Source organism: Diplotaxodon limnothrissa, linkage group LG12 (assembly GCF_057381915.1).
Source record: "Diplotaxodon limnothrissa isolate DT_005_m linkage group LG12, D_limnothrissa_male_GT1.1, whole genome shotgun sequence".
In the NCBI taxonomy this organism is placed as follows: domain Eukaryota; kingdom Metazoa; phylum Chordata; class Actinopteri; order Cichliformes; family Cichlidae; genus Diplotaxodon; species Diplotaxodon limnothrissa.
This window is the reverse complement of record NC_140607.1, coordinates 4,607,085-4,634,477: the sequence shown is the minus strand read 5'-3', so window position 1 is coordinate 4,634,477 and position 27,393 is coordinate 4,607,085. Positions and strand designations below refer to the sequence as shown.

Genomic DNA, 27,393 nt, shown 5'->3' with positions numbered 1-27,393 from the left:
AGCAACGTGGAGTAAAGCTGGTTCTCCTTTAGAGCATATCATAGTAAAGAAACTAGAATTACACATAACATTGGGGTTTGTTTGTTTTTTAAAAATTGAGTAATTTTATAAAAGGCTTATTTTTACTTATTGTTTTGTACTGAAGTTTATTACAAATGATAATTCTGGACAAATGTTAAGACGCACTAATTTTACTCAGCAAAGGCCATCTGCTGTCATGTATTTGTGCCAAATCAAGCCAATAAATGGAGCTAGAAATACAAGATCATTTTCCTTAGAAATAGTAGTTTTAAATGAAAAAAAGCAAGTCTGTGTAGGAAATCAAGAAAAACTCAAACAGGACACAAAAAAGTGGAATGTTTTAAAATAATTTATTAGGAATAAAAGTTAAAAAGTTTTGCTTTCCTCCAAAGGAATAAACACGAGAAAAATGAAAATCAGAAAATGTTACAGTGTTGACAAGATTGTTATAATGCAGTGAAATCAGCATCAGAGTTTGAAATACCATGGTAGCTCGCAGCAGACAGAGCGAGTGTATCAAAATGTTTAAAAACCTGGTATTTTGTAGATGGGGAGTGCTTTTTTATTTTATCGTGTCCGGCCAGTGCAAAATCCTAGTAGCTCTGAAAATAAGTGTTTTGGTCTAAAAACAAAACAAAAGAAATAAGTCACATTGCTACAGTCTGTGACCTCCAGTGGATATGCAGCGATGGATGGCTGTGGGGTGGGTATGACAGGTAAACAAGAGTTAATAAGACCCCACCTTTCTAAAAGGTTCAACCACCCACACTTTTATATCAATGTTAATGTAATAATAATAATAATTTAAAAAAAGGGTCAGATTAAAATTTCACATTTGCAGCAGACGCCCCCCCCCCCCAAAAAAAAAAAACAACAAAAAAAACAAAACAAAACAAAACAAAACATGGCACATTGGAAACCAATGTGAATAAGACCAAATGACACACGAATATCAACTCATCTTGCAGAGGAAATCAGTCAGAACGCAAACTGTGCACGACTGCTCCATCGTAACAGTCCTTCATTTGCCCTCACAATCATCACGTATTTAAAAATCACAGTTAAAACAACAATATGATAAAGTAAGAAGTCGTGTTTTTCCTCTCCCAACAGGAGTGCTTCCACACCCCTCGTCTCCGAACAGTAGCAAGTGTCGCTCAGTACGCAGCCCCTCACCCGCTCAAGTAAAACTCTGACGCTGCTCCTCAATGTCGTAAGACTCACGTGACGCATCATTTATAAATGCCTGGAGAGAAATACAGTAACAGACAGACAAACTGAAATGTTCTCGACCTTCATGTGAAACTATCAGTCAAGATTGATAAAAGAGATCGTACCATTTCGCCAAAACGCTCCCGCCTCCCTGACGCAAATTTTGCAGAACCCTCTCACCCGCTAACCAGCCGTATTTACAAAATTTTACAAAATTGTACACCTCATGAAGGCCTATTACGTAACAGAGACTAATGACCTTTGTCGTCTGACCATTATTAGTAACGAGTCATTGTTAAAAAACAAAACAAAAAAAAAACTACCAAGATATACACTTTGTGACACATTTGAGAAAAAGTATTAATCCCCAATGTTAAAATTCAGTATGAACTAGTGACAAATATACAGCTTTCCAGTACATTTTACATCTCCTGACCTTCAAACAGCCATCACCTGGAGATTAAACTCCTCCCATCTCAGAGAGATCAGATTAAAGAGGTCAAAGGAACCAATGAATCACAGCCAAAACAGATCATGAAATAACACAGCCATCACAAAAACATATCAGAGGAAAAACACAAAGAAATACAGCATCTGAATGTGTTGCTATTACATGTAGTGATAAACGTTTTTGCTCTTTTTGAGAAGGTTTTTTTTTTTTCTTTTAAGTCCCCCCCCCCCAAAAAAAAATAAAATTGTGGTGGAGTTTAGTGTGGTGTCTGTAGAGTCAACTGGATGTAGCTGACACCAGGGCAGGTTGGCTACAGGTTAGGCCACCCCAGCCGGAGACGTGGACTGGACAGAGACAGGCCAGATCAGCTCCAAAGCAGCTTCAACTCCTTCCAGCTCTCAGTCTACAGCTCTGCACTGACACACAAACCGGCGGGATTACTCACAGGTTAGGCAGCACGAAGCACTCGTATGTGTTACACTTAAAGGATGACAGCTAGCAGGAGGACTGACTCACACTCTCAGTGATACCCGTTAGTGAAGGCCGTGGCAATCAAAGGGCCCTGTGGGAGCAAGCATGCAAGGTCAGTATGATTTCATATAGCCTAAGAGCTACGCTGACTACTTTTGCCATCTTGGGCTAAAGGTGGTAATAACTGGAGTTGGAAATGTACACACACCAAAATAAGCTGTTAAATGAGGGCCAGATTAATTTTTTTTAAAAACCAAATTGTAGAGTTGCTGAATCTGCTTCTAATGTTTATTCTTGTGATGTTCACTCAACAAGTTCATTTAATCACTCAACATTTTAAGAAAAGCACTTATTTGCATTCTTGCAATGGCAAATAAGATCAGATAATACCACTCCTGCATCTGTCCATTCAACAGGAAGCAATTCCCACAGTTAGCTTAGCACAAAGACTAAAACCAGAAACCACCATCGCTAACCAGCATGTCTAAACTATTTTTGATTGCTTAAATGAAAACGGTTTAAAAAACACTTTTGTATAAAAAAAACTAACATTTTTAATGTGAATTGCTGTCTAGAAGTACTGTTTCCAGTCTCAAGCTAAGCTAGCATGGTGATATATACAGCCTTATAGACTGTATACAAAAGATGGAAGCAGCATCCATGATGTCACTCATTAGTACCACTTTTAAGCCTCAAGATGAACCTTTTAGCCATGACAGACTTAGCTTTGGGTAAAAGGTTGTCAATCGCAAATCATTAGTTAATGAGTGGAGCCTGCTTTACACTCGTTTCTGACCCTGATCATAATTCACTAAATTAACTTACAGCAAAAGCAAAATATACACTAAAGTGACACAGGAGTCATGCCCCGCTTGCTTTTACTGGGAATGTGGATTTAAGGCACTTGCACATTGACTTCAGTAGAGCGGGGCCAATATTGGACTTTTAAGACCGATATCAAGATGTTATTTTTGTTGTGGATTTCTTGCTGTGTGGCAACAGCTAACCGCTAACCACTGTGCCACTTATATCAGGATGTAGAGACCATTTTCTCCCTCTTGGATACACAAAACCCAAACAGAATAACCTAGCATTTGTTATGCGCCCTGCCCGACTCTTCTTGGATCAGCTGGTTGTTGTATTTGTGGGGTCCCAAATGCGTATTACATAAAGGAAATTTGCATTTCTCTCTGGTGGCCAGACTATGCAACCACACAACTAATTTATCAGCCATTATAAATGCAGATACAGATAAATTAGCAAATAGCTAATATTGGCCAACAATACTGGCCCGCAGATAAATCAGTCAGATGAACCGGTTTTTAGACACGGATGCTATGCCCATCTTCTATATACAGTTTCTGTATTTAATGGACAGACAAGAGTGTGATATTGACCTTTTACATAATATCTCAGCCTAAATTATTATGATAATTAAAATATTAGAAGACAAACTGTAGGATAATGCAGTGATGTACCAGTGTTAAAGTAAGCGTTGCAGATGCTACCTGCCTTCACCGGGAAATTAGCTTAAATGTGATTTTTTTTTTTTTTTTTTTTAAATGAGGACCAACGGACTTGATGTAACAGACAGAAGTTACAGCTTTAGTGATACTAAGGGTCAGACACGACTCAAATCAAAAACTGGAACACATAATTAATGGCAACAGTAACTTACCCCCAGACTATGGCTGAATCCAGTGCTTGGTGCAGGGCTTGCAGCGCTGAGGTAACTGCTGACGGCCGATTCCTGACTGGCTGTTCCATAAAGGTCTGCCATTGGACCTGGGCTGCTTGTACCTAAAAATCCAGCAGAACGAGACGGGGTGGAGCCTGAAAGTAAAAAATAATGACTGACGTCACAATAACGGAGACATCAACCTGTCTCAACTATCATTTTAGTGCCAAGGTTAAGCGAGCGGAGGTTAGATTAATGAAGAGGACTTAACACAGATTAAAATGTAAATCTTCTAACCTGCAGGGAGAGAAAGTAATTTCTCTGTCTCACACTGGATGAGAAAAATCTCATTTTTAGACACACTAGCAGCACGGTTCATTGATTAGCATTAACAATCAGGTGATTCACCACTTATGCCCACACTGACACTTGCAGTTTAGACTAAAACTTGATAATAATTTGATTGCTGATATTTTTTCAAATTGATGATAAGTGCAGCTGAGGATGGTGAGAATAGTATTTTGACCAGATGATGGATGTTGTGTTTAATGTCATTTGGTACCTCTGACTACTGCCGCTGCTGCCGCAGCTGCCATTGGTCCATATGCCGTGAGAGGAATGGCTAAAAAAGGCAGAGAAGAAAAGATTAAGTTAAAACATATGATAGAGCAAATGTTAGATGTAAAAGGAAGCTAACAACTTTCAATAAAGAACTGCAGATTCTAGGATCATTTAACTTAAAACAGGGTCCATTGAGGTCACCAGAGGAGCCCTTTAAACCAAACACCTACTTCTTCCCCCATTACTGTCAGCAATCAGCCTACAGCTAGAAACCAAGGAGGACCGACAAACACAAACATGCAAACCAAAGAGTGATCATGTGTTGGTGCTATTGTGGGCGTGTAGCAGACTGACAACGTGCTGCTTGTAAAGTCCAGAGGAGGGACTGACTGACCTGTGAGCTCAGGGGGGTGGGGTGAAGTCAGAAGGGGAGTCCTCTCTAAGTGGAACTCTAAAACAGAAACATCAGAGTGCTGTTGAGACACACACCACCACTGCCAGCAAGGACAACACACACAAAGCCAAGGGGAGGGGCAAATCACAGGTGAGAGGAAGTACACGCACAGGGCAGGTGCGTGTACTTAAAGGACGGAAAGATGTTTTACAGTCTAAGAAGTGGAGTTAAATGACACACAGTCATCCTGCTGAGACAGCAAAACAATAGAGCAAGAGTTACAGTTTGGTCGTCCAGGCTGATCATTTCAAATCATTCAGAAGAAAGCGTCGCATTTTCTTTTACTGGAATCGTTTCCACATCACTAAAGTTCAATGTCATGCTAGCATGCATGCACACACACACTCAAGCAAAGCAGATGCAATTCCACTCCCTGATATTTACAAGCAGCCATTTGCACTCACTGTGTTTTATATGCTTCCATGGAAACATGTTTGTATTTGTGACAGTGTGTCTACTGGCTGTTCAACGTGACACTACTCCAGCTACTGACTTCATTCAGTTGACTCACTGACACAACACTCCACCTCATTATTCAATACATCCTGTGGAACGTGCGATTTCACACAAACTGGGACCTTTGTGTGAAATTCCCTCCAGCAGAAGGCTGCTGGGAGCAAACTGTGCAAATCAGTTCGGATTATTTACCTGATGTGTCCATTCTTTGTTTTATTAAACATGACCCTGAGCCACAGTCTTAGAAAGAGTCGTTTTAGTGGGCACCAGGCACTTCCAAAGGATGCACATCGACTAAAGATGGCTGTATCTTTATTCCCAGAAATAGGATTTTAAAAAGAATAGTCCTTAGGGTACAAGGAGCATAAAGTATATTGCGATTACCAGGAAACTGGTAGGTGTATCCAGGAGTGATGCCAGCATAGCTCCGACTGGTGTAGGTGGCAGTCTGAAAGCCTGGATAACCTGTGGGAAGAAAACTGGCGTTAATATGCGAACTGAGGCGTACATGGGATGTATCCCGAGTGAGGACAATTACACATGTGGTGAAATACTGAACACGAAATAGATAAACAGGAATGCATGCGTGTGTGCTGTTTTGCTGCCCCCTAACAGTGAAGCTTTGTACAATCCGTGACATGCAGGTGTGTGATATCCTACACCTGTGATCTGGATTTCCTCGCAAGGACGGGACTGGGCGGATTTCTGTCATTGTCTTCACTTACACTCTCAGCGGTGCTCATTACTCAGGGAATTTCTTTGTAATGCAAGCTGACACCTGAAGAACCTACCTCAGGAGAACATTCAGGGGAATAACAATAATGTTACCCAGCATTAGCGCAACAGGATAACAAAAGTAATGTAAACATTTTTTTAAATCCTCACCTCAGAGAAAGAATTTGCCACCAAATCCTTTCTATGCACTGGATAATTAAAGAACTGAAACTGAAGAAAGTAGTTCTCAGATTGAACAGCAGGTGGTAGCACCAGCGTGGTTGTCAGTACAAGGGTAAAGGGTGTATTGTAGAGGATAATGTTCACAGTAATGGAGGTTTGAGACTAGGGCTGAACGATATATCGCATTTGCGATAATATCGCGACATGATCAAGTGCAATTTTCTAACCGCAAAGGCTGCGATTATACTGCGATTATATTATACAATTCATGGGCTGCATCCTCCTGAGGCCGCATTTGTAGACCGATTACGTCACAGCGACGCGCCGAAGGCTGTCCAAATTACTACCATATCCCAGAATTCATAGCGCGGCCCAGCCAAACTCCAGTTTCCAGCAATGGCGGCCGCTACTAAGTTTTAAAATTACTCATACTAATCTTTCTGGGTCACAAAATAAACTTTTAACATATTTTCAGGCGAGAAAGTAGTTGTGTAAACATCAAATATCTGCTCGGTTTATCAAGATATCCCATATTTGCAAAAGTGCTTCGACGTTTTCAGAGGCGTCTGCTACCCACCAGCTCAACAGCTAGCCGGGAGCTCGAGGGTTACTGATGCGGCCGAGAACGGCACAACTCCCGGCACATCATTTTCAGATCACCGCGGAGTTTCGCTGCTCGGGTTAAACGTGATATATAAGTCACTTAGACAACCTAAAAATGTTATTGTTGGGCTTTTTTCAGTGTTTTGTTTGTTCGTGAGTAAATCGGTTTGGCTGAGATTAAAGTTATTAGATTAGATAAAATAAAACTATTAATCCCCCGGGTGGGTTCCTCCTTGGTTTTCACACAGCTGACTAAACGTCAAACAGAAAACTTATTAAACAGAAGTATGAGACAGTCGAGAATTTACACCAGTGTCTGGTTATATTTTAGATAGCAAGAAGCAGACGGCCGAGTTTATTAAACTCCACCGAGACAGCGGTGACGCTAATCAGAACTAGACTGTCCAATTTCACGCCTTTAAACTTTAAAGGCGTGTTTGTGTGTGTGTTTATACAATTGCTATTATGTTTGCACTTTATGTGTAATGTTACTGACTGCAGAGATCAGTAAGATGTGTGTATTTTTTTATTTATTAGTTTTATTTATTTAATATTATTTTTTAATTGAATGACTGTCTAGTAGTTCACAGATGTCGAAAAACTGAGTGTGGTAAAGCCACTGATTTTTTTTATGTATATTTCTGCAATCTGCACATTGTACTGACTTTCATTTTAATGTTTACACCAGGGTTCCTTGTCAGCACTTTATGCTCAGATGTTTGTAAGCTAAAAATAAACTATTGTGTATGTTCAAATATACTGTTGTGATTGAAGAAGTTAAATAAAAATGTCAGTCATCAATTCATGCATCACCTCATGTCATCATAACAGAGGTCTGTCTTCCAGGAAAGAACAGTTTAAAATTAATGTAATATAGTATTGGCCATACTATATGATGTATTGCTTGTCTTTGTTTAATAATACAGAAGACAAATACTTTAAAAAATAATCGCATATCGCATCGCAATCGCAATATTGGGGCAAAAAATCGCAATTAGATTATTTTCCATAATCGTTCAGCCCTACTAGAGACCTTTTTTTTCAAAGGGCCATTTCACTCATTTTACAACCCAAGGATCGACTGGAAAAACCACTGGAAAATATTGTCTTTAGCTGTGTGAGGATCCACCCCAGCTGGTGAAGTTACAGGGATGCTGGCTTTAGCTCCAGTCCACAAAAACGTGACTACAGGTGCTACAAATCAGAGGAAACAGTTTTTAAAAGAAGGGATTAAAAGGTGCTATTTGGTTGCATAAATATAAGTGTATTTCAGCCACGTTATTGCGCTCCTTTACTGTACCCCCTGTGACTTTCTAAACTGTACACAAGTGTGGTATTCAAGCTTTAATATGTAAAGTTAACACATGTATTAAAGCGCCACAGAGGTCACAGCTTTTATGAGCTGCTTGGGGGAGAGTTATAAGCTGAAGCGAGCAGCCGGCTGCAGTGGTCAGCCTTCTCCCAGCGAGGCGCCGCGTGACCTTTGAGGAAGCTGGGCCTTTAATGCTGGAGCAGTTACCGTTGGGTTCATGTGCGCCGCCACATCCTTCCTGTCCTGATCGATGCCAACTTACCCAGCATACCGATGCCCAGCATGAAGGCGTCCATCCCATACGGCATCACCCGAGAGCGCCCCCTGGCCGAGCCGGTGGGGGACATCACCTCCTTGGGCTGCGCTTTCTTGCACTCCACCTGTTTTCCAGAAGAGAGGAGAATGATCACACCTTAGTTTCTATGTTGTGCTGATGCAAGAGTGGCAAATCGAGCCCTCGTACCATTTTATTGTTGATCTCGTGGAAGTGGATCTCGCACACTTTCTCCACCACGTCTTCATTCTCAAATGTTACAAAGCCGAATCCTGACGAGCAGAAGGCAAGTTTGTAAGTTAAAAAACAGTAGATCGTAATAATTCACACAACACGCTGGAACTAGACAATAGGCCTTTCTGTACAGTAGTACAGCTAAATAGTGTGGAGTAATTAGTGGTGTAATAGCCGCTTAACACATTGCCCCCCTCCTTCTTTCAATGCTCCTTTTTCTGCACTCATCCTTCCTTCCCTCCCTCCCTTCCTGGCCAGAAGGCCCGGGCAAAGCTGGTAGGCTGTCATAATCGATCAATCCCAGGGTGGGGAGGAGGTGCTTAAGGAGGCTTTATCCTGATCCCGATTAACGGACTGGCTAATTAGACTAGCCCCGTTCGTCTCCTTGCAGCTCAGCCCACAGGAAGGAGGACGATGGGGGGTGTGGAGGGGTTGGAGAGGGATCAATAGACAACCAGAAATGGGTGGGGGAACAGTAGAGGAAAAAAACGAGGAAGAGTTGAGGGAAGGCGGGGTCAGTCCATCTCACCTCTGTGTCTGTTGGTGGTCTTGTCGAACATGAGCATGGCATCGTCGACCTGAGGGGAGACAAACAACACAGTTTTTTACTCAGAGCTCTCTCTCTCTCTTTCTCTCTCTCACCACGCGGCATACTGCCTGACCTCAGCCCTTCTCAAGTTCTGCAGGGAGGCTCAGCAACAGATGGACAGAAAGCGGGAGGAGGGGAGGGGGGAGGCAGAGGGAGGGCTGCAGACGAGCGACAGGTTACAAAGAGGAGGCCAAGGGGGCAAAAACAGGAAGATATGTTGAAAAACTCCACAACAAGCTCACGTACATAACAGGCGATACAAAAAGTTGGAAGCTGCGTTAGCTCCTTCTTACAGAGAGCTAATAAACCACCCACCCTCTGACCCCCTCCAGAGTTTGATATAACCATGGCAACTGTACAAAAAGTCCTTATAAGAAAAAAAAGGGGGAAAAAGAAAGGAAAGTTCAAGCCCAACATCAAATATGCCTTATGAATGATGGGAGAGTGCCAATGACACAAAGAGCACTGCAAAGAGAGAAACACTGACACACACACACACACGAAAAAGTAGCGAGTCACAAGCAGAAAGGTGAATCCATCGGGCAGGTGGCGACTCGATGAGAGGGGAGAGCTGATAGTGAGAGGAATAGCGACAGGTGGAGATGTGGTGAAAGAGAGCACAGAGAGTCCTGTAAGAGGGAGAAAGGGGAAAAAAGGAAAAAAGAGTGGGTCAAAGTGGAAAGGGAGGAAAAAGAGGAGACAAAGGGAGAGGGAGAGGGAGAACAAAGAGGCCTGGAGGCTTTGTTTGTTGGCACAGTCAGCCATAATTCCTCCTCCTCTTCTCCCTTTGACCTCTCCCTCTGGCCCGGCCTCCCTTTATAGAGCAAAGACACAGGTGTCTGTTCGACACACACACACACACACACACACACACACACACACACACACACACACACACACACACACACAGCTTCTTTTGTCAAAGTTGACCTACTCTTTAGCTCAGTCTCTGCTTTTATTTCTCTCGCTTTTAGTCTCTTCTGACATGTTTATACTTCAGAGCTCCACAAAAACATTTGGTAAGTAAATCTGTGCTCTCGGTCTATAATAAGTTTACTGGAGACAGTCCACAGAGTAATTTGTCATAGTGACATTGGAGTGTCAGTCCTTGCCCAGTGTCTGTGTATGTGTGTGTGAGAACCCACAAGGGCAATTTGCCTACAGAAAGGTCAAAGGTGAGTGAGGAGTGTCAGTGTGCCTCTTAAGTCACTGCTTACTTCCAGCCTGACATTTACTCACTGCCTACAAGTCTCCATCTCTGCACAAAAAAAAAAAACAAAAAACAGCCTTTATTCTGGACACCAGTGGGAGAAACGGCCCAAAGTTACTACAAAGTCAAGCAGAGGAAAGGGTCGGCGTGCAGACTGGCGCAAGTGATTGATGATCAGACTAAAGCAAACAGAAACCCGACGTGGGCTCAAACCGCACATGTCGGCCTTTGGGATGCTATGAAGAAGATCAAAACAATATTTAATGGCGGGAACAGAATTAACTGCACAATATTTCAAACACTGAGCATTTTCACAGAGTACTGCCAAACAATATTCCCCCTCATCCTTCCCCCCCACCTCTCATCTTCCCTGTTATCCCCTGCCCATCCCTCTCCGCACTCCTTTGTCCTCACCAGGACGGGACACAAAAGGTCCAGTGAGGCAGTCTAATCAGGAACTTCCATGGATGGCTGAAGCCTGCATTTCACCGTCCATCCCTGGATATATCTCTCGGCAAAAATTCATCTAGACGCTATGATTGAGGAGGGAGCAACAGAGGAACTCGAGGCCAAACCTTTCGGCACTGGAAATGAAGCAACGCGCGGTCAGAAACGCAGCACCTCAGACCGAGTCTTTGCATCTTTGCTTTTAAAACATTTTAAAGGGCTTGAGGTGCAGACTGAAATCTGCTGGACAAAAAAGTCTGAATGATAACTTTGCACAAGATCCCCGAAAAACTGAAAGAACTGAGTGTGTGAATGTAAACCACACGTATTACATGCGGTCAGTTTCATATCAGAAGACACACTGGATTGTAATTAATCCAGAAACCACCAGTATGCAGATAACTTCAGAACAAACTAGCAAAATATTTGCCCAGCTTTATACAGCAGTATAATGGTCCCCCCCCCGCCACCACCACCGATCAGCACTCACACATACCCCATTTTGACCCAGTTCCCTCTCTTACCCCTCTGCAAACCTCCCTCAGTAAGGCCCTCCCTCCCTTGACGATGCCTTTGTCAGCCCACGGTCTATTTTTCGGCCCCCACGCCTTTCAGAATCTTGCAAAACACAAAACATCTTTAAAAAAAAAAAGTTTTCAAACCTAATTTTTAAAAACACCGACGTAAGAAACTGAAGGAAGAGCGCCAAGTTTACAAGCTTTTTTACAACAACTCAACTTCTATTTATTGCTCCCAAACTCGTGAGTTGGACCCCCCCCCCCACTCTCCACAACCAACACACTTATGCTAACGCCGCCTCATCCCTCCTCCCGCAGAACAAAACCCCCTTACCCGCAGAATTACTTGGGGACAATGGACAAGCCGGGTCACCACGGTAACGGGCCAGGAGGGGGTTGTGGGTAGGAGCAGCTGTTACATCAGATTAATTCAGATTCTGATAATCCCTCCTCCTTCCTCTCCATCACCACACACTCACTACAAAACTTTTCTCCCCCTTCCTCACACAACCTCCTCCTCCACTCCCCCCCCACCCCTCGCTCCGTCTTCCAGTCCCCCTAAACTTCGCCTGCTGCTCCCAGAGCCTCCTAGCCTCGTTATTTTTTTCTGTCCTCGTCGAGCCTTTTTTTCTCGCCCTCCTCCCCAGTAACTCCTTCACTCCCAGTCAAGTCGCTTGATTCAAAGTGAAGTTTTTCTCCGAGAATGTGCTGTGAATCTGAACCTGCCGAGCTTGTGGGATGTGGTACTACGGCTTTTCTGAGCTGCTGATTTGTTTCTGCACCGGCAAACTTATGCAAGTCCGTAAGGACTGGCTGGTTTCATTCCAAACCGCATGGACCCACCACTCACCTTCCCAAACTGGTCAAAGTACTGCTTGACGTCCTCGATAGTCGTGTTCACCGACAGGCCTCCCACAAAGATTTTCTTGGTTCGAGTGACCAACTGGACAAAAGAAGGAGGAAAGAAAGGGCAGCACTCATGAACCAGTTTCATTAGAAATGCATGCACATGGAGTTCAGTGAGAGCTACATTTGATTATAAAGCTGTGTCACTAAAGCTGATCATATGAAGTCATTAAGTGTAATGGTAGAATTATCATCCACACGTTTTCTTTAGGCCGTTTAAGTACACAATACAAACTGCTGCCAGGTTTTACAAGAGCACAGGCCACATGTGAAAGTGTCTGACTGACTAGCCGTAATGACACTAAGCAAGAATGCAACACTCTGTTTTAAAGGCTGTGAATGACTTTGCTCCTCTAAGTTTGATGTCCTCAAGCTGTGAAGATTTAAAAAAAACAAAACAATAAAAAGCCCTGATTTTAAAAGATTCACATGCTAAGGATTCGGCTTCTCGTGTGTTATTCGCTGACCAGCAATTCACAAAATCTTTTAATAAAAAGCAGGACTTCCTGCGTTCCTCCAATCGTGTGCACAGGAAGCATTGGACACCTGTTATTATTTATTTGGGCTTTTTTGTTTCACTTCCTCGCAGTTTGTCTGATGCCAGTGAGCGAAGTGAGTGAGTGATGCTGTATGACGTATTGCTGGCTTTCCATTAGTGAATATATAAAATTTATTCTTAGCAGTCAGTGAGAGAAAACCAAAAGAATAAACTGTTGTTCAATGTTCAATTTCTGTAACTATAACACTACAAATGACTCACTAAAATACAAACATGGGCAGTGTTGTTGCGGTTTTTAATCTGTCCCAGCAGTCCAAAAGGAAAACCACTTTTTTTTTTTACTAAACTGAGCCATCAAACATTCAGAGATTGGACTCGTCAAATTTTGGGTCCTTTTTTTTTTTAAAGACCTAAAACAACTAATTGATTGCCAGAATTGCCAACTCATTTTATATACTTCGACTAACTGATTAATTAGACTAATCATTCGAACAGCGCTGGACACCAACTTAAGTCAGGGTGGGACTTTGGAGTACAACAGTAAATGCAAATTTTTAAAAAGAAAAAGATCAGTAAAACTGAAATTCCAGCTATTTGTCAAAGCACAGCTACAAATTGTACATCAAACAAAAGGAAAACAGTTGTTTTGTTCATTATTATAAGGCTCCGCTTGGCTCTGATTTGACTTACATGAACATCATTGCTTTGAAATGTAACACCGACATTCAGGTGAGGGTCTAAAAGGTTTTGTTAACCTGTGCTCACATCAGCATTATGAGGCACTGTCCCAGATACGTGACAGAAAACACTCGACGCTGGACAAGCGCGAGGAGGCCGCTCGACTCACCTTGGGCTGGGCTCTGCGAGGAAATGCGACCTTTGGATCGATCTAAAACAAAGGATATAGAGAAAAGAGGACCTGGTTAGTGATGCGCTGCTATAACCCGCCGCCTTGCCCTGGTGTATTCTGATATCAGACCCTCATCTTTCATTCTTTAGCAAGTCAGCAGAGAAGGTACAACACATCCAGGTTATCCTGTCATGCCTAGCGCACGTGTTCACTAATACCACACAACACTGATGTCTAAAAAACCTGTTTTTCACATCAAACTTGGGCCTCGCTGTACTAGAAAACGTGACGACACCACAACGAAAAATCTACAGATTTCTCTTTAAATCAGAAATCCGAATGCAGACTTTGGCCACTCAAGCGTCGAGTCTTCCAGGTGTGTGATGCCAGTGTGCGTGTTTACGTGTATCAACACTGATGTAGTGATTGCGTCTTATTTTGGCCACACCTCCAGCACGATCAAGTGTATAATAATCTGTACCAGACTCCAGCGAGCGTCTCTTAATAAAGTACTTACAAATTGTTGATCATTTTCCATCAACCAAGACAAAACGGGAAAAAACTCTGCCTGAAAAGGCCGACTGAATCGAAGCGAGTGCGTGCTCTACATTCTTCTGCTTAAGCCACACATTGTCAGTGAGTGTGCAGCGTGTGCGAGGGTGTGCTACTAGTTTGTGTTTTTTTTATTTTGCATGGATTTGCCTGTGTGGTGCAGGCACATGCATCTCTGGCTTGATCGATCGTGTAAATTTCCGTGCATGTGCGCGCGCGTGTGTGTGTGCGTGTGTGTGTGTGTGTGAGCGTGCTCGCGCAGGTGGAATGCCTGGGAATGTCCGGCGAACCCCAGGCCTCTCTCGTCACCACCATGTGACATGTGATCTCCTGGAATCTCACACGGACACCACAATCACAAACACACCTCACCTCGGCGAGGAAGGAGAGCCGGAGACGGAGGTCAAGTGTGTCAGAAAGACAGCGGGAGAAAACGAGGAAGGAGAGGAAGACAAAGAGCTGTCAATCACATCGCGCTGACAGCGGACACACCAAGTCTGTTCGTTCGATTTTGGCCTGCTTGTGACGCAAGCGATGACAACAATAGAAACCATTCGACCTGTGTGATCTTTAGGTGGTCTGGCTGGTCTGCCCTGCAGTCCGTCATCTTTACTTCCAGAAAAATAAAAGTGCTTTTTTTTAACTGAGTAACTCATTTCAGATTAATACAACCCCAAAAAACCAACAACAACAAAAAAACCCAAACTGATGTGGACTAACCCCCCGAATGTCACCAAGGTTAAGATTGGAGAGAGAGCCAAACCACACCATGAAGATGCAATCATAGACAGGCTGTAAAATTGGAATTTGAGACCTCTATATTAGTCTATACGGTCTAATAGAGCTAGAGAACAACTAGACTACGCCACACTGTACTGCTGTTACACTAACAGATGGTGAGACAGTACAGCGCTAAGATTAGTCCGTAACCATGAGAGGGTAGAGTTGAACTACAGTAGAGAGCTAGAGCCTCTATGGTAAACCGTGTGCATTTACCAGAGTTTTCTAATGAGAGTCGACATCACCAACGCAAGTTTCTGTCTCTTATTTATTTATTTCACTTTCTTTCTAGAGAGCAGAGTGAGAAGACTATAGGCTAACACTGGAGGATCAGATGCAGAGTCTACTGTTTAGTTTCTATGGTGGCTAGACTACTCTGATAGTCACCTCCGGTCACCAACCCTCCCGATGTCCAAAACTCCTGTGTACATTCAAACAAACAAGACACACACACACACACACACACACAAACACACAAAATCAAACACATGGCAGCACACGGCACATCCGTGGTGAGGAAATTGTGAACATTAAGCACATGAAGTGGCCGTGTTTATCGGACTCATCCCGTTGCCTCAGGTGTTCAGAGTGTGACACAGGAGACCAGCTTTGCTTTCACCTGCTGAACGTTTCTTTCTACTTACTTAAAAACTGACCTTACATGCAAGAAGTGAACTTTACTGGGAAATTCCCAATGCACATACATACTGACTGGACTTTTATGAGGCTGGGGCATCTTGTTCTCAATGATTAACGACTCTAAACAAAATTTGTTTTGTTGGGTTTTTTTGGGTGGGGGACGGCTTTAATTTAAAAAACATTCACTCGTGAGATTTTTATATTTAAAAAACAAACAAACAAACATAAACATATGGGACAGAAATATCATGAATACATGTGAGGCCTCAGAGGTGTAGTTTAGAGAGGAGTCTAACCTCACCGGACTCAAGGTAACAGGGAAGAAGCTGAACGTAATTCCAAGAGAGGTTTATGAAATCAGGGTAATCCCCTTTGACCGGCTACATCCCAGCTATGCAACAGTTGGCCGAGTGTGCTGCCTGTCACAGCCTGAGCTGGGAACGCACTTAAAGCAACGCACCGATTGGGCCGCACTCAACATCTCAGAGGAACAACTCAAGCTTGTTGACTCCAATCCTATTAGTTAGGAGAGTCACAGTAATCACAGACGGGGTTATCCTGCCCCCACCACCACCTCAGTCTTTCCACTCATCTCAGTATGGAAATGGTTAAGCAGGAGGGGGGAGTAGGATAACCCCTAATGCAACTCGAACTAAAAGGCTGTGTGACTTTGTTGTAAAACTCTCCACAGTTGCACCTTGGAGCTGCAGCTGAATGGACACTTTGTCCCACAAAAGGTGTCTTTTGCTTCGGCCGTCACTAACTTTACAGACAGTGGGAAGCCGGGAGGACACCCAGAGGGGCAGCTAGCAGAGCAGCAGTTGCATAAATCACAGTAAGGCCTGCTGCAGCACACTGGTCAAAACCGGACAGCATCTGTCCTTCAAACACAATAAGTACCAATAAATTCCTCTGCAGCACAGTATTCGCTCCTCAGCCTCGCGGCCGAGCAAAGCTGCGTTAATTCCAGTGCTGGAGCGGTTCAGTCGGTCACAGCATGGCACATTCTTTCTGTTGCCACTGGAGAACTTTTCTCTCTCCCTCTCTAACAGGATAACCTGTCTGCATGAGAGAGGGGAGAGGGGGCAGGGTGAGCAGCGGTCTAAAAGGGCTACTCTACTCACCATCCAACCCCTGTGGCTGATCACTGAGCCCTTTCCACACCACACACACACACAGGCTGCCACGGCACCCCTACCAAAACACCACCGACACCCAAGTGCCAGCCACAAGGGGACCTTCCACGGCCCGTGAGGCTGCGCTGATGCACGAGCTGCGGTGGAGTGGGGGGGGTGTCAAATTAAAGACAAGGAATCATTATCGGTGGAGCCAGCGATGAATTTAATAAGTTGCTTATCTGGAGGATAAACCGTCGGTGTCATGACCTCTTCTCTCTGCGCCTGCAACTGTTTGCGCAGTCTGATTTCTGGTATCCAAGAAATGATTGTAAATGATGTGCATTGTTATCTTCTTTCTTTTGTGACAGAGCCATTCTTCAACTGTGAAGAAAGGGGGGGGGGTCACTATGGAAACAAACCCCATGGTGAGTTAGTGGCGTCCAACCATGATGGTGCTACTTGTCATAGCTGTCGTGCCTGCAAGTGACACTATAGCAGTCGGGCACTTGGGAAACCAACAAACTATGAAGAGCTGAATTCAGCTTAACTTCTGTATCAAACACCCCCAACACACTCCTCCAAAAATGTCACTTTTGAAGTCATAATAACAGAAATGTCTTATTTCTGTAACTTTCTACAGTGAACAACCATTTTTTTCCCCTTCTTCATTTTCTCCTCGTCCATTTCCTTCTACAACACCTCCACTTATCTCCCAGAGAAGGTGAATCGTGCAGAGCACAAAAGAGGGGAAAGAAGAAATAGGCTTCCCTCATTTCAATACAGTCACTAACCCGCAGCCATTACCACTCCCACTGAGGAGAGAGGCGGGGGCAGCGGTCCCTATGGCGACCAACGGGCCACATTGTTCCCAGGCCAGCCCACATTCATTACTGACAAAGACACACACACACACACGCACACACACTCACTCTGCAACACAGGCGATTAATACATTTGAAGTTAGAATTCACACAGGTGAAAAAGGCCTGAATGTGCGACTTTCTCGAGGCTACATTCACAGTTTTTCCGTGATCAACAGGAAGCTCACGGGAGTCTGATTGTTGCCGCATTCACACCTTGATGGTTTCAGGTTGCATTTTCTCGTTTCATTGAGAAAGTTTTTTTTCGGGGTCAATTCGACCCCTTGGGGGCAGGAGGAGAAGAAGGGGAAAAAAACCAACAGCAGAAAGGAAAGTCTTGCTTTCCTCTTCCTAGAGGCCAAATCAAAGATTGGCAGTGAATTCAACCCTGTCCAGCCCCCCCCCCCCCCCCCTTGTTTCTATGGAAATTGACACTGGGTAACATTTTGCCTGTTTGTCTAAAGAGAGCGAGAGAGAGGAGAGAAAGAGCACTTTTTCCCCCCTCCCATGTGTCTCCGCTAACATCTTTGAGATGAACAGGTTCATGTGTAAGGTGTGGCGGCGGGCAGACTCGAGCGACACCAACATGGTGGAACGATCGTAAACACACCAAAAATGGAGCAATGTTACACCTCTGTAGCGGATTATTGGAAAATCCACTAATCAAACAGTGAGCAATGGGATTATCCGGTGGTGGGAAGTAAATACAGAGAACTCACTGTTTTGGAGTCCAACTCGTGCCTGGTTTGAGCCAAAACTTTATCCACGCCAGCCTGATCGACAAAGGTGACGAATCCGAACCCTCTGTGGGCATCAGGGTGGGGGGAGGTGGGGAGTGAGGGAGAGAGAGAGAGGGAAGGCATTACTGACACATGTTGATATGACACATTACGAGGAGCGAGAAAATCGCAGAAATTCAGACAAACTTCCAAGCTCCGGGAACAGCTCCCTCACCTCGAGCGCTTAGTAACTGGATCTCGCATCACCATACACTCCTTCACCTCGCCATACTTGCAGAAGTACTCCTTCAGACCCTCTGGGAATCAAACAAGGCAGGATAGAAGACACAGGAAACAAGTGGTCAACAAGCAATAAGTACTTTAATATCAAAAAGTTAACCAAAGGGGATGGGATTGGGGGGAGGGGGGTGATTTGCCTGCTGAGATTTGTTTCGTCAAACTTCCTGCATTTTTAGATTAAAAGTGACAAAACATAAAACGTGTTCACGTGTCAAAAGAAAATTCAAATCACAAATCATTTCCAATCTCAAGAATTTAACACCTCCCCACCACCCCTTTAATGAGCTTATAAGAATCCACTATGGTATATGTGAATGGGGGCATTCATTCTGAGCGTGTTTGCCACTTCAAAACTAAAAAAAAGAGACAACAAATAAAAACAAGCTGAGTTCATCCCAACAGACACCGTAACAAACACAGCTTTTCCAATAAGTTTGGTTTGGCTCCCTGTGATCCACGCCAGGATTTCTAACGACATGGTGGCATTTCAGGAGAGCTAGTGTTGGAAAAAAAAAAAAGATTTACCTTGTGTTGTTTGCCAGCTGAGTCCACCTATGAACATTTTGCTGCGGAAAAACAGAGAAAATATTTCTATTTAGGCGACACAGTCATCGTTTCTTTTTTAAAAACCTCCGGTGAAATTAATGCGGCACCTCAGAAATGACAAAGTTGAGACCTGGAAAGTTTAACCGTGGAGCTTTTTTTTTTTTTTTTTAAAGGTGGATGATCAGGGAGAATCACCTCTGATTTTACGCGAGAGCTGTGCGTGTGCGTGGAAGTCCTCTCGCAGGATAGCAGGTTTGTTTCAGAGGTGTGTGTATGTGTGATCAGAGGTGCGAAAGAAAGTTTAAAAAACAAAGTTTTCTTCCATTACCAGGGGTCATGCGGGGAGTCCGCGGTGGACAGGCTGCTCTGGCTCCCTTCCGTCTCCATTCCGTGTCCTCGCGCCGTGTGTGAGTGGGTGCTCTGTGTGTGTGTCCGGGCCGAGCCGTGCGGGAAAACAGGCGGAGAGTGAGTGAGAGGAGCTGGGCGGGTTTGGCCCGGGGTGACAGAGAGGGGAGCGGGCCAGATGCAGGCTGGGACAGACTCCTCCTCCCCCCTCCAGTCAGTCCTCGCTGTTGTCTCTCACTCACGCTCTCTCTCTCTCATCCCACCACCGAGACACGCGGCTACGGAGTCAAAGCTGCTGCCATCACTACCACCGCTTCCGGGAACGCCTTTAAAAATAAAAGCATTGACTGGGTAGCACCTGTACAGTTTTTACCGAGAAAAGTGTTTAGGTCTTTAAAAAACAAAACAAAACAAACAAACAAACAAAAACATAAGGATTGAAAGAAAAAAAATCAAACAAGCATGCCTTTTTCTTCCTGCGCTAAAATCAGCTGATTTCAATTTTTACGCAGGGAGGAGAGAAATGGTGCAGTGGTTTAGAGCTTTTGAGGAGGGGAGATGTCGACATTACCTTTATTTTTTTTATTGCATGAAAGAACAAGAGTGTGATGATAGAATGCAAACTGTGTTCAGCACAGAAACAACTGCATTATCCTGCTAAAACAACATCAGACGGTATAGATAGCATGCTAACTCAAAGCTAGCCAAGAAATAAGTGGAAGCAGTCCTCGATTCAAACTATTTGTCAAGAGCTACAAATTCTTAACCTTGCACACATTTACTCTACTGTGTATCTACAACCACAGATAGCACATTTAAGGTTTCTGAATCCCTCATAAGTCCCATAGTAAGTAAGTAAATAAAATTTATTTATTAAGCGCTTTTCACAGACAAACAGTCACAAAGCGCTGTACACAAGTATTAAAATAAACAATACAATCAACAGACATTATACACAATGTAAAAGATCAAATGTAAATAATGTAAAAAATATAAAATATGTAGATCAACAAAAGGCTTGTTTGAACAGAAAAGTTTTTAACTGCTTTTTAAAAGAATCCACAGAGTCAAGCAAACGTAATTGTGGTAAACTGTTCCACAGCCTTGGTGCAACAGACTGAAAGGCTCTGTCCCCTTTTGTCTTCAGTCGTGTACGGGAACCAACACACTCTGAGTCTGTGAGCGGAGATGACGAGCAGCAGTGTATTTTATAAAAAGCTTGGATAAATAATCTGGAGCCATTCAGTGCTCTGTATGTTAAAACAAGAATTTTAAAGCGAATTCTAAACTCTATTGGGAGCCAATGTAAAGAATATAAGATGGGAGTGATGTGAACACGCTTGGTAGAGCGAGTTAGTAGTCTGGCTGCTGCGTTTTGTATTGTCTGGAGGCGAGAGAGGGATGATTTATCCAAACTAGTAAACAGGGAATTACAGTAATCTAAGCGTGATGACAGAAATGCATGAATGAGTTTTTCCAGTTCAGCTGAAGAAACCATATGTCGCAGTTTAGATATGTTTCTTAAATGATAGTAACAGGACAAAGATTTTACATGAGAGTCAAAACCCAGAGAAGAGCCAAATATTACTCCAAGATTTCGAATATTTGGCTTGACAGATGGACCTGACTAATTTTAGAATGTAGCTCAGGAGGAGCTATGATCATGGTCTCGGTCTTGTTAGTATTTAGAACGAGGTAGTTGCTTGAAAGCCAATCAGAAACCTCGGTTAAGCACTGGACTAGGGTGGACAGCCTATCCTGCTGATGAGGCTTAAAGGACATATGGAGCTGAATGTCATCAGCATAAAAATGATAAGACAGGTCGCTAAAAGATTGAATGATACCAGCTAAAGGAAGCATATAAAAAGAAAATAATAATGGACCTAAAACTGAACTCTGTGGGACCCCACAGGTCAGGGCAGCAATGTCAGGGGTGAACCTGTCAGTCCTAACAGAAAAGGTCCTGTCTGATAAATAGGAAGAAAACCAGTCTAGGGCAGAGCCAAAACCTTGAGCCTGTTAAGTAGGATTTTGTGGTCGATGGTGTCATAGGCAGCGCTAAGATCAAGCAAAATGATCACAGAATAATTCCCTGCATCAGATGCCATTAACAGATCATTATAGACTATTATATTATATTATAAGTCCCATAGTTAAGTTAATTAGCAGTCATTTACACAGCAAAAAAAAATGTTTCTTTGATTGAGTTAATTTGGTTCATTTCTCTCATTACACTGTATCATACTACACTGCATTCAAAATGATGGAACACGTTTGGTTTACACTGTTTTGACTCTGATTTATAGAAGTTGCATGAATAATTAATCATTTTTCCATCCATCCATCTTCTTCTGCTTATCCGGGGCCGGGTCCCGGGGGCAGCAGCCCAAGGAGAGAAGCCCAGACCTCCCTCTCCCCAGCCACCTCCTCCAGCTTGTCTGGGGGAACAACAAGGAGTTCCCAGGCCAGCCGAGAGTTATAATCTCTCCAACGTGTCCTGGACTGATTATTAATTTTTTCCCTAGCTTTTTGAGTTATGTGTCAGCTAGTACAGTCCTTGCTGGTCTGAGCAAAGAGGAGGCACAGGGTGGAAATGGTTGAAATGCAAAGGCCACCCACATGGACTGAACCATCTGCTGTAACGGCATGAAGTTCTCATTACCTCCACCAAAGAGGTTAGCATTTGCATGCATGCGTATCATTCTGTCTGAAACAGGATAGCTTGAAAAGTTTGGAATGATTTCTGATAAAAATTGTAGGGGTCTAGAGTGGGGTCATGTTAACTATTTATTCAAATTTAGTGTTCACGGCCAACTCAAAGCTGACAAAAAGCCTCATAACTTACTGTGTGTACTGTCAACATATAGAAAGTACTGCACAAAGATTTAAAATATCATGTTACATTTGACTTCTGACCTCTCCTTCAAGGTCAATAGAATAATAAAGTCAAAGTGATAATAATGCTGTGTACAGGTATTTAAAACTGTTTCTTACTGCCTTTGTTTGTATTGACAACAAATAGAGAATGATATATGGGGATTGTAAATATCATGTTATTTTATCTTGTTATGTACATGACAGTAACATATTTTATATAGTATAATAATTATATATTAGAACTGTTTAAATGCACAATAATTTGAATGCATGTACAATGTTCCTTAATAAGTTGAGGGTTTTTTGGACAACAAACTAAAAAACAAAACTTTTTGCTAAACATTTAAATGAATTTTAGTAAACAATGAAGATTAGTTTGATGAGTTAGTGTTTTTTGTTAACTAGTGTTTTTGAGTAACGCTTACTTTCAGTGTTTTGTTTTTTGGACATTTTGGTCAAATTAAACCCACTTTTTGAAAATTACACCTGTGCTTGTATTTTCATGTGGTCAGTCCCTTAAATGCAGTAATGCATGCATCGCATCAGCACATCAAGAACAGGAGAGCATTTTTTTGGGCAAAAATGGCATCCGATATTTAAAATTATTCTATACATCTCACGTTTGACCACCTAGAGGATGATTCTGGCTTATTTCACACCCCTGGTCTAGACTGATTGTAGTTGTAGATTATATAAAAATGTAGCAGCTTGCAATAAATCAACTGGGATCCCAGACAAAAGTTGAAAAACGGAGCTTCCTTTTGTGTTTCATCTTGATGCATTCTCAATCATCCAGGGAAACAAATCTCCAAAAGTCACCAACTTGGAGTGTTTCAGTTTGCCATCTTAGGGAGAAATCAACACACATGGGTGTATGTCCTTTGTTGCTGACATTTATTGATGAAAACAGTACAAAAAACCAACCATTTGTACACATATTTACAAATGGCCTGCTGAGTGGTGCATGGAGCATGTTCATTGGTTCATGGACCTCCCTGAACTAATGGCATTTATTGCAATTGTCATCTTGCGGGGGGTTTACAGGGTTCCATCGGTAAATGACTGCTGGTCAGCAAACCTGGGAAACCCACAGATAATTGGAACTATGGCACGAAACCGCTTCCAAGACATCATGCAACACTCCACTCCCCCACCCCCTCAATCACTCACCCCCACTCCCCTCCCTCCAGAATTCCTAGGTAACGACCTAATATACATATGAACGACTCCAGCATTTGACTGACTGCTCTCCGGCTTTTAAAGGTAGAAACGCAAAATGATGACTCCGCAGGGGTCTAAGGTAGAAAACCAAAATGACTGCTCTCCGGGGGTCTAAGTGTTAAAGCCCCATTGCCCACAACTGTGCCTTTTCATTAAAGCAGTTTGCTGTTTGTCCCTGAAAGATCAGCAAATGGTTGCGCACGTGTTTCAGATCGAAAGGGGCCCCGGTTCCTCCAAAAGCCACTCTGCAGTTCAAGCACCACTTCTGTCAGTCAAATGGAGCAGGTGGTGTGGCTGGATGAAAAGGTAGGGGAAGGAATAAGCCAGAAACTCACAGGGAGACTTCATTTTGTTTCTGTTATTCTGCTTAAATAATCTACATGTCTATTTTTACTTAATACCATTTAATAAGAGGTTGGCCTATACAGATAAGCACCTCAATTAAGCTTGCTGCCTCGAGGAGAATATCAAAGCCGCTAAAATTACAGCATGGCTAGAAAAGGAAAATGTATGAATGTAGTTTAATATTGCAAAATGTTATTTACTTTTTTTAAAAGTATTATTATTAATAGGACTGGTCGGTGATTAATAAGAATAGCTTACACTCACATTCCCTACCCGTATAACCCCTGATTGTATCCAACTAGCGCAATTTTTCTCTGTCACCAGGTAGCCAATTACAGCCCCATGGAAATAAAGAAATTGCCCTTTTAATACTATAAATTGATTAACAGAGCCATGATTAGTGTTTTAGTAATAGGTAATCTGCACTCTGACTGCGTGTGCTAAAAAAATTCTTACATTCATATTTTGGAATACAGTGTAGTGAAAAAGTATTCGCCCACCCTTTATGACTTTTTTTGCATATTTGTTGCACTTACATGTTTCAGATCATAAAACAAATTTTAATATTTGATGAAATGAATAGAAAATTCAGTTTTTAAATGATGATGTCATTTCTTACAGGAAAAAAGTGATCCAAACCTACCTGGTCCTGTGTGAAAAACTAAATGCTAAATTAACTGTGATTAACTACCGAGTTCAGTTTCACGAGCCACACCCGGCTCTTATTATTGTCAGACCTGCTGAATGAAGAAAATATTCTGTGAATTGATGACTCAAAAGGTGAACTTTTTGGAAGGTTTTAGTCCAGTTACATGTGTTGTAAAACTTACACAGCATTTCAGAAAAAGATCATAGGAGCAGCCAATCATGGGGGTGGTAGTGTGATGGTCTGAGGCTGCTTTGCTGATTCAGGACCTGGATCACTAATTGACGTTACCATGAATTCTGCTCTCTACCAGAAAGTCCTGAGGAAGAACATCTGGCTGTCAGTTCGTGCCCTGACGCTGAAGTGTATTTGGGTTATGGAGCAGGACAATGACCCAAAATAAACTTTGGGTCAATAGAAACAAAGTGAAGAAAATATGCGGCTCATGTTTGAAAACCCTCTAATGTGGTTCAGTTGAAACAATTCTGCAAAGAGGAGTGGGCCAAAATTCATCCACAGCAATGTGAAAGACTCATTGTCAGTTATCAGAAATGCTTGATTGCAGTTCTTGCTGCCAAGGGTGGCACAACCAGTTATTAGGTTTAGGGGGTAATTACCTTTTCAAACAGGCCCGTGTAGGTTTGCATAACTTTTCCCCTTAATAAATGAAATCATAATTTAAAAACTGCATTTTGTTTTTACTCGTATAATCTTTGTCTAATTAGTTTGACGATCTGAAACATTTAAATGTGACAAATATGCAAAAAGCTAAGAAATCAGGAAGGGTGCAAATACTTTTTCACTGCACTGTAATTTCATGCATCAGAATTATTTACCACCATAGTTGGAGACTAGATGTGTATTTTGGAAATAACAGAATAAGTAATAAAGACACTCATTTAGGAGTATCACACTCCAACCATGTTATGTTACAGTCAAACCAGAGTAAACCAAGTGTTTTAGACTGCAGACCTTTAGTCTTCCTGCTTTTTTGTGAGCGTTAACCCTTTATTATGAAGGAAGAGTTTCAACTTCCTGTCACAGTCTGGCTAAGTTTGACTGACTTGTCGAAATTTCCAGTTTACAGACACAGGAACTTATCTGCTGTTCTCGGTCTGGTTTAGTGTGGTTCTAAAAAGGTCCAAACATCAGATATGAGAGGTGATAGACTAAAATAAAGTCTCCCAGAACACTGTGAGTCATGTCATCAGTTCCACAACACATGTACATACTTTTGTCTTCAGGAAATTAACTTTGTGTGCTATTAATACAATCAATACCATACAGTATTCCTGTTCTTGCTTCATCTAATAACTGTGGATTCAAATATGTCTGTGGAAATGTGATGTGTGTCAGTGTCCTTATTTGCAGGTAGAGTTAAAAATGTGTTTGTCTATTTTGATGCACCTTCCAGGCTGTAAACTGGCTTATGCCTGTTTACAGCTCTGTGTAAATAATCATTCTGTACATTCGATAATCTTTAATCCTACAACTGTTTACAACTTGCATAGTTCCCATTTCTGTATAGCTGTATATCTCAGATTTCTGTAAAGTTATTTATTTCATATTCTGTATAGTTTTTCATATTTATATCCTGTTCATATCCTGTACATAGCTTGTACTCACTACAGCCTGTACATACCTATAGTTATAGAATATTCACAACATACTTCATACCGTGTACATTATAACATACCATAATAGACCCATTTCTGTAATATACTCACATATCTATATTATTGCTAATATATATTGTAATATATCTATATCACTAAAGCACTTCTGGATGGATGCAAACTGCATTTCGTTGCCCTGTACCTGTGCATGTGCAATGACAATAAAGTTGAATTCTATTCTATTCTATTCTATTATGCAACGGGGTATAACAGGAGGTTTGTGTGCTGTGTGCTCATTCAGTGCTGGGGTTTAAGTATTTAATTAGTACCAAAGCCAGCTCTGGCTAATCTTCTCAACACTGACTCAACATGTGACCTGGTAATGTTAAGGCCAATCAATAGCCTGAGCAATTCAAACAAAGACAACGTCAGCTTTGACTCGCAGTAGGTATACATGCATGCGGTCCTATGCAATCGTTATGGTTTGAAGCAAAGTTTCTAGGTGGTTTCTGCTAGCATGGTCTCTGTTGGTTTCTACCAAACTGCTTTAAAACAAGTAAAAACACAGCCTCCAGATCATGCCTCCACAGTGTTTCCATGCCTTATAGAAACACTTCGAGCCCAGAGCGCACAACCCAGCACACATCCTATGTTACACAGACACTGATTTAGGTTTGCGATTGTCCTCTCCAGCACAGTTTATCCTCATTGAGTGCTGCAGTCAGTGTCCTGCCTGCAAACAGGCCTACTCTACCCTCTGCAGATGAACAGATGAAGCTCTGGAAGTGGGACAGGGGCTATTTGGACAGGAATTAAGGGGTGTGTTAAATTTCTGCATGCATGATCAATGGGGTTGAATGGTGGGGTTGGTGGTGGGTGGGGGCTAACGCTAGGCAGAGGCAGAAACAGAAACCGAGGGGGAGAGAGAGAGCTAGCGAGCAATGGCTCACTAATGAGAGATGGACAGCGTGGATTGTATCTCATTACCAATCAACATAGCTTTGAGTTCTCCAGAGAGGGAAAATGCAAGCTCTAATGTGTGCTGCATGTGTTCCTTTTTGATAAACCCAGCTTGTGTGGTGGGGTATTAGTCACAGCGGTATCTGAGCTGCTGGAAATCCACACACAACTGCCCTCTGTCCGTTTTGGTGAGGAGTTTCCTCTGAATAGTACAATGGGACTTAAT

General features: G+C 42.6%; 1 protein-coding gene across 2 annotated transcripts; it reads right to left on the bottom strand.

Moving 5' to 3' along the window:
* Window positions 1–359: 359 nt before the first annotated feature.
* On the bottom strand, window positions 360–19,608 carry msi1b (musashi RNA binding protein 1b). Of its 2 annotated transcripts, none has more exons than XM_085367054.1 (15): window positions 19,486–19,608; window positions 19,137–19,177; window positions 18,547–18,628; window positions 18,312–18,396; window positions 13,641–13,682; window positions 12,239–12,331; window positions 9,154–9,202; window positions 8,580–8,662; window positions 8,379–8,496; window positions 5,689–5,769; window positions 4,789–4,845; window positions 4,396–4,455; window positions 3,834–3,988; window positions 2,201–2,246; window positions 360–2,100 (listed from the first exon to the last, which is right to left on the bottom strand). In XM_085367054.1, exons 1-14 carry the CDS (start codon window positions 19,542–19,544, stop codon window positions 2,205–2,207), a joined length of 1,047 nt encoding a protein of 348 aa, XP_085223180.1. In that variant the 5' UTR covers window positions 19,545–19,608; the 3' UTR covers window positions 360–2,100; window positions 2,201–2,204. The 2 variants fall into 2 exon arrangements, with proteins under 2 accessions (XP_085223180.1, XP_085223181.1); XM_085367055.1 differs by having other exon boundaries at window positions 360–2,095.
* Window positions 19,609–27,393: the final 7,785 nt, after the last annotated feature.